Source organism: Triturus cristatus, chromosome 1_2 (genome assembly GCF_964204655.1).
Source record: "Triturus cristatus chromosome 1_2, aTriCri1.1, whole genome shotgun sequence".
Taxonomy (NCBI): domain Eukaryota; kingdom Metazoa; phylum Chordata; class Amphibia; order Caudata; family Salamandridae; genus Triturus; species Triturus cristatus.
In genome coordinates this window covers 205,346,684-205,353,501 of record NC_140580.1, presented here as the reverse complement: position 1 = coordinate 205,353,501, position 6,818 = coordinate 205,346,684, and the positions used below count along the sequence as shown (strand labels likewise).

The following is a 6,818-nucleotide window of genomic DNA, read 5'->3' as shown; positions in this document are numbered from 1 at the left end:
CCATACTCAACCATCTCAAGTTACACAGTGCCATTTTCTTACAAATACCTTGAGGAAATTAAGTCATGCTGTATGCACTAAAAAAAATTAATTAAATAAATACCTAAATTAATTTAGAAAGACGGCCTCTCTGATCCCACCAAAGAGGATCTCAGAAAACGCAATAGAGGGTACAAAATGTGATTTATCAACAAAAACAACCTTTTTTTAAATAAGAAAAGGCCATCTTCTCTTCACAAATAAGTCCTGAAAATTCTGTAAAGCCCATTGGAATAGATCCATAAGGTGAAGACCCCTGCTACGTTGTTTGGAGAATTTCAACCATTTTTCAACAACAAACATTCAGGAATAGGATTAGATACGGAGGCACAAATTAAGCATTATTCAGTTATTCAAAATACAGATATTGCTAACTTTATTAGATATACACACATCAGTGTGAATATCTTTGATGAGGGTTGCAACTATGAAATGATGCTAATCTATCCATTGCCTTCAACGGTTGACCAGGTTAGTGTGCTTAATACAGTAAGTGCGTTAGAGCCAAGTTGATACTGCGGCTAGCACGCCCCAGGGCAGGTCTATGTTATCAAGGGAATGAATAGATGTCTGAAAATTAAATGTGGTCATCACTTAGGAAAACAAAAAATAAATCTCTAGCAACTGTGTTTGGAAGATGTAGCTTGTCACGCCTCCACCACTTTGTTGTTATCAAACATTCTCATGGGGTGATGTTTAGCACCAGGCACAGCACGCACAGTTGTAGGGGTCAGGGTTTGAGGAACCAATTCTTAGTGATCCATTAGTTCAATCCAGCTGATCCACAAGGGTCTGCTGGAAGGGGGAATCTGTTACTTTTATGGACCGAGCTACAGATTATTTAATTTGTCTAGCCTGCTCTGACCTAGGACCACTTACCTATGTCCTGGGATGATCATGGTGGCTTGATTACAAAAGTTACTTGCCTGATGATCATGATGATTACGATTATCCAATTTTATTAACATACGAAATCTTGTACATGCAAAGACACCAAGGGGCACACAGAGAGAAACTGAGACTTACGGTTGCAATGCCAATTTTCTGGTTCGGCCCCACACCACCATCCACTGCTCGGATGATCAGGATGTACTCAGACTTGACCTCTCTGTCCAGCAATGTTGTAGTCGTGATCTCACCTGCCCATGGAAACAAAAATGTGAAAAAGAAAACAATTATGAAAGTGATTCATTGTTTTCTACTTAAGAAGACTTGCAAAGTGATTAATTGTTTTCTATTTAAGAAGATTTGCTATGGCTTTGTAAGAGGAACTAGCTAAAGAGGACCTTATCAGTCTGTTTTGGAACACAACTTTCTTAGTTGGTAGTTATAACTTTCTAGACAGACACACACATACGTGTAACAGAAAAAAAAGTTTCAAAGTGAGTTGTGGTTCTGGCTCAAACTTACAACACTTGCATTAACTAATGCCAGCCACCATGGTCAAAACACCAATTTGGCAAAGTTACAGAAGCAAACAAAAGAGTGTTCTAAATATTATGGGACCATGACAGGTGGCACGACTTATGGCATGTGTTGTGTGCTTTGCTAACTATATCTGACGAATTTCAGGGGTTTGAACAAGAACCACAACTAATTTTTAAGTGTTTTTTTCAGGGGATTCCATTGTTTGTATGGTGTACTGTGGCCAGGCCCTGCGTTCAACTTTTCGTGTCCACCCAACCCATATCGTACATTGCCTTTGGCCGTGCGATGCAGAGGTTGGCCACAGGGTCTGGCCTCTGGTCAGGACCTGTGCCCTACTTGAGGAAGTTGTCCATCTTTTGTTGCACAGAGACAAAGGCTGTACACAGCGAGTTTGGCCACAGAGCTTTGCCCGCCAGGCCTTGTGCCCAACCTACCATGGCCACTCATTCCTTCTAATGTGCATGGCCTTAGGCTGTGCCTAGTAGGGCTTGATGAGTGTACAGAACATGTGCCTAACCTGCTGGGGCACTATGCAGCGTGGGAAGACCTGGCCTGTGGCTAGGGTCTTAACCCTCAAATCTAAAACCACAATACTTCACCAAGTGCGCTGTACTGAGAATCAGTTGCAGTCATTAAAAGTAAGACCCCGGGTGTCACTAAGATAATAAAAGCATAAATGTGTCATGATAAATCAATGCAGCATCATTAAAACCTCTCAATTAAAGCCTCATAACATATTGCTATGAAATTCATTAATACATGAAACGCTCCACTGTTAATTTTGTCATTGTTAATGGTGTTTTTAATATTCCATAAATTGAGTGCATGAGTTCATTATTTACTTTTACACCACCTTAGGAATTATTAAGAAGGTCCCTGCACCCTAGAGCCACGAAGCTTAAAAAAATTAAAATAAAAAAAACAATGTTCAAAGCCAGTGAAAACCTCTCACAGGAACATAGATATAATGCCCTGGGAGAGTTAGAGTGCACAATCAAAGTGATAAATATGGGTTCTCTGGAAGTTGCTACACCTTGAGCCAGTAGCAGCTGCTACCGATCCACTCTGGAGCACCCACTGACACCTGCCCGCTGCACATCGTCCACAGGGCCCCCTCCACCATCGCACCTGAAATTTGATGGACAATCAACTGTGCCCTCAAAACAGGCACGTTCCCCAACGACTGGAAACACGCCGAAGTCTAATCCCTCCTCAAGAAGCCCTCCACTGACCTGATAGACCTCAAGAACTACAGGCCCATCTCTCTCCTTCCCTTCATTGGTACAGTCATCATGAAGATCATCAACACCCAGCTAACGCTAAACTAACAACATCCTCGAATAATCTCAATCTGGATTCCGCATCAACCACAGCACTGAGACTGCCCTCCTTGCTGCCACCAACGACATCCGCACCCTCCTCGATCAAGGACACACTACAGCCCTCATTCTACTAGACCTCTCAGCAGCCTTCAACACTATCTCCCACCACACACTAGCTACCAGACTCCATGACGCCGGCATACAGGGAACCGCCTTAGACTGGATCCTCTCTTTCCTCTCTGGCAGAACACAAAGAATAATACTCCCCTCTTCCTCTCTGAAACCACAGAGATCAGATGCAGAATACCACAAGTATCCTCTCTCAGCCCCACGCTCTTCAACATCTACATGGCCCCTTTGCAATCATTGTCAGAAAACACGGACTCAGCATAGTATCCTACTCAGATGACACCCAGCTCATCCTCTCCCTCACCAAGAAACCCAACATCACCAGGCACAGTTTTCAGGACAGAATGAAGGACGACGCATCCCGGATGAGCAGCAGCTGCCTGAAGCTCAACTCGGAGGAAATAGAAGTCCTCATCCTCGGATCCACCCCTGGCACGTGGGACGACACCTGGTGGCCCCCCTCCTCTGGAAAACTCCCACACCCACGGACCACACACACAACCTCGGCAGCATACTCGACTCCTCACTCATCATGAACCAACAGATCAACGCTGTGTCCTCCACATGCTTCAACACCCTGCGCATACTCTTCAAGACCTTCAAATAGATCCCCCGACTCCAGGAAGACCGTCACCCATGAACTCATCACCAGCAGGTTGGAATACGGAAATGCTCTCTATGCAGGAATCAACAAATCACTTCTTCACAAACTTCAGATCATCTGAAACACTGCTGCCAGGCTCATCCTCAGAATACCACGACACAACCACATCACCTGGAACCTCTTCGATCTCCACTGGCTCCCCGTCGAAAGAGAGTTACCTTCAAGCTGCTCACACACGCCTACAAAGTCCTCCACAACACCGGACCCCAATACCCCAACGAAAGAATCACCTTCCACGCCCCCAAGAGATACCTCGGCTCCGCCGACCTATCTCTTGCAGAAACCCCCTGCATCCACAGAGAACGGGGGGCAGATCCTTCTCCTATATCGCAGCCAAGACGAACTCCCCCTCAGCATCAGACGAGGCCCTCGACTGCAAGCCTTCAGAAAAGACCTCAAAACCTGGCTCTTCAGATGACCTCGGAGCTGCCCAAACCCCCCCAGCACCTTTAGACCCTTGCGGGTGAGTAGTGCGTTCTATAAATTCCTGATTGATTGATTGATTGTAAATGCAAATGCAAAAGTTTGACAGCAAAAAGTTACACTGTCCATGACTGTCATTTCTTTTATTATATATGTCCTATTAAGCCTACTCCATTATTATTGCTGACCATACCCTGACGTGTAGATATATGTGTGTGTATATATGAATATATATATATATATATATATATATATATATATTTTCACTTAAAAAACCATAGGTTTCACACATGTTATAGTTAGCTGGACATTTCACTCGTGAAAAACCAATGAAATTCCCCCATTATAGTTAGTTCAGCTAACTATAACTCGCGCCCCCGCAATGCACTGCTGATGACGTCACATATTACATCACTCATGACATGGTCAGTGACATCACTCATGACATCACTGATGACATCTCAAATGACATCACTGATGACATCATCCAGTGAATGTGTATTTTTCTGAAAATTAAATATGTTTTATATATGTATATCTCAAGGACGATGGAAGAATAAATGGGTATATAAGTGTCTAAATGGATGATTTGTTTTTGAAAAATTGATTGTATAACTGACTGATTAAGTGTATCTTAGTGAATACATGGCTTAGTGAGTAATGTTTAAATATGTAAATATCTGTATCAGTCTCTCACTTTGTGTATAAGTGACTGCATGGGTTGGTGAGTAGCTACATGGGTGTCTATATAGGTTATTAGTTGGTTTTTTGAGTATCAGTCTGAGTGTGTGTATGGTTCGGTGGGGGGTATTACGTACTGCATAGGTACATGAATGAGTGACTCACTGTTTGTATGTGTTGAAGACAGCATGTCTGCAGGACTGTATGGGTGGATGAGTGTGTGCATGGGTGTGTTAGTGAGTGAATGACTGTCTCAATAGTGTCTCTATGAGTAACTACATATGTTTTAAACTAGTATATGTGACTATTGGTGTATATAACTGAGTATATGTGAGAGTGAGAGATTGAAAGAGTTCCTGTATGAATAAATATGTGTTTCTATAAGTGATTGTTTAAAAGACTAAGTATGTGTAAGTTCCCGTAGAAGTAAGTGTGGTGGTGTGTGTATAAATGTATATGCAAGTAAATGTATGTTTCTTTCTTTATTTTCATGAGTGACTATGTGTGTCAGTAACTCTGTGGATGTGAGGCATTGTGTAACAGGATGTATAGGTGTATGAGTACATATGATGAGTGAGTACATGTATGAGTGACTGTACAGGACTGTTGGTGAATGAGTGGATGTGTATGTGGATCTTAGAATTACTCAAGAGGTTGTTGTAACTGGTATTGGTATGTCCATTTTTTGAAAATTTTAGTCTCTATTTTTGAATGTGTGTATCAAAGGTTATATTAGGGTGAGAGGAGGTCTGCCACTCTGTCACAAGGATGATGTCATCAGTGATGTCATTTGAGATGTCATCAGTGATGTCATGAGTGATGTCACTGACCATGTCATGAGTGATGTAATATGTGATGTCATCAGCAGTGCATTGCGGGGGCGCGAGTTATAGTTAGCTGAACTAACTATAACGGGGGAATTTCATTGGTTTTTCACGAGTGAAATGTCCAGCTAACTATAACATGTGTGAAACCTATGGTTTTTTCAGTGAATTTGCAAGGTTTTTTAAATGCTATTCTTAACTATAACGTGTGTGAAACCTTTGGTTTTTTCAGTGAATTTGTACGGTTTTTTAAATGCTAATTTTTGTATTATTTAATTATAAAAAATTTTTTTTAATTAAAAATAAAATTCCTATGGATTCATTTATATATTATCTGTATCTTTTTATTTGTTTTTGCTTTTTTTTAAAAATTTCAATTAGGATAAAGTTGAACAGTTTTTTTAATTTTTGCAATTAATTTTTCTCCACTTTTTTTTTTTATATAAATTCTTGGGGTGCGCGCTCTGAGCGCGCTCCTAGTACAATTTCGTAAGTTTTTTATGAATACCGTCGTACGTTATTTACGTACGCATATATACGTCATAGTGCGCGCTGGGAGCGCGCACCCAGTACGTATGCGTACGTACGTACGCATGCCTGCGTGCGTCCTACGCGCTCCACGCGGTTTACTTCCGCATACGCTAAAATTACGCGCAATAACGGTCACGTATACGCGTGTTCAACGTATGCGCGCTACGTACGCCCATATGACGTATGCACATGCGCTCCTACGCGTTCGCGCATACGTAATCACGAGGTGCGCGCTCGGAGCTTGCGCAGTGCGCGCACCTCGGGTATATGCATAATAAAACAGCACTTCTTATTGGTTATCATTACTTTCAGTTTCTGATTGTTTCAACACCACACCCAATCCCCTCATGGCAAGTCATGTGATCAAGAATCATCACTTTTGATTGGTTTGAAGTACTTTCAGTTCCAGATTCTTCCCAAACCACACCTACTCCCCTCATTATTAGTTCTGATTCCTTTGGAGAAGGAGCTATTCTGTTGTTGTGATACAATGGCTGAACAGCAACCATCTTCAGACAGTGACCAGGACACTCTTGAGAGGCAGAGGAGCAGGAAGCAGAAAGACAGCTTTATATGGCAGTTTTTCACTTTTCCAGAGGGACAAAAAAAGGTAAATGCACCTAAAGTTACATGTGTACTTTGTCAAAAAGTCTTGTCACGTGGGAATCCTAACAAGAAATATTCTTTTAGCATTCACACTATGTTGAGGCATGTTGACAAAATGCATCCAGTGACTTTTCGTCGAGCTTCTGGAGCAAACCCTCCACCTGCTCAACC

General features: G+C 42.0%; 1 protein-coding gene across 1 annotated transcript in view; it reads right to left on the bottom strand.

Annotated features, from left to right (window-relative positions):
- Positions 1-537: 537 nt before the first annotated feature.
- LOC146867050 (cadherin-23-like) overlaps positions 538-6,818 on the bottom strand; it is a 571,698-nt gene continuing 565,417 nt past the window's right edge. Inside the window, exons 10-11 of the mRNA XM_085619648.1 lie at positions 1,066-1,178; positions 538-609 (exon numbers count right to left, since the gene is read on the bottom strand). Of these exons, the coding sequence (XP_085475774.1) occupies positions 538-609; positions 1,066-1,178 (185 nt within the window). The remainder of the gene's footprint in view (positions 610-1,065; positions 1,179-6,818) is intronic.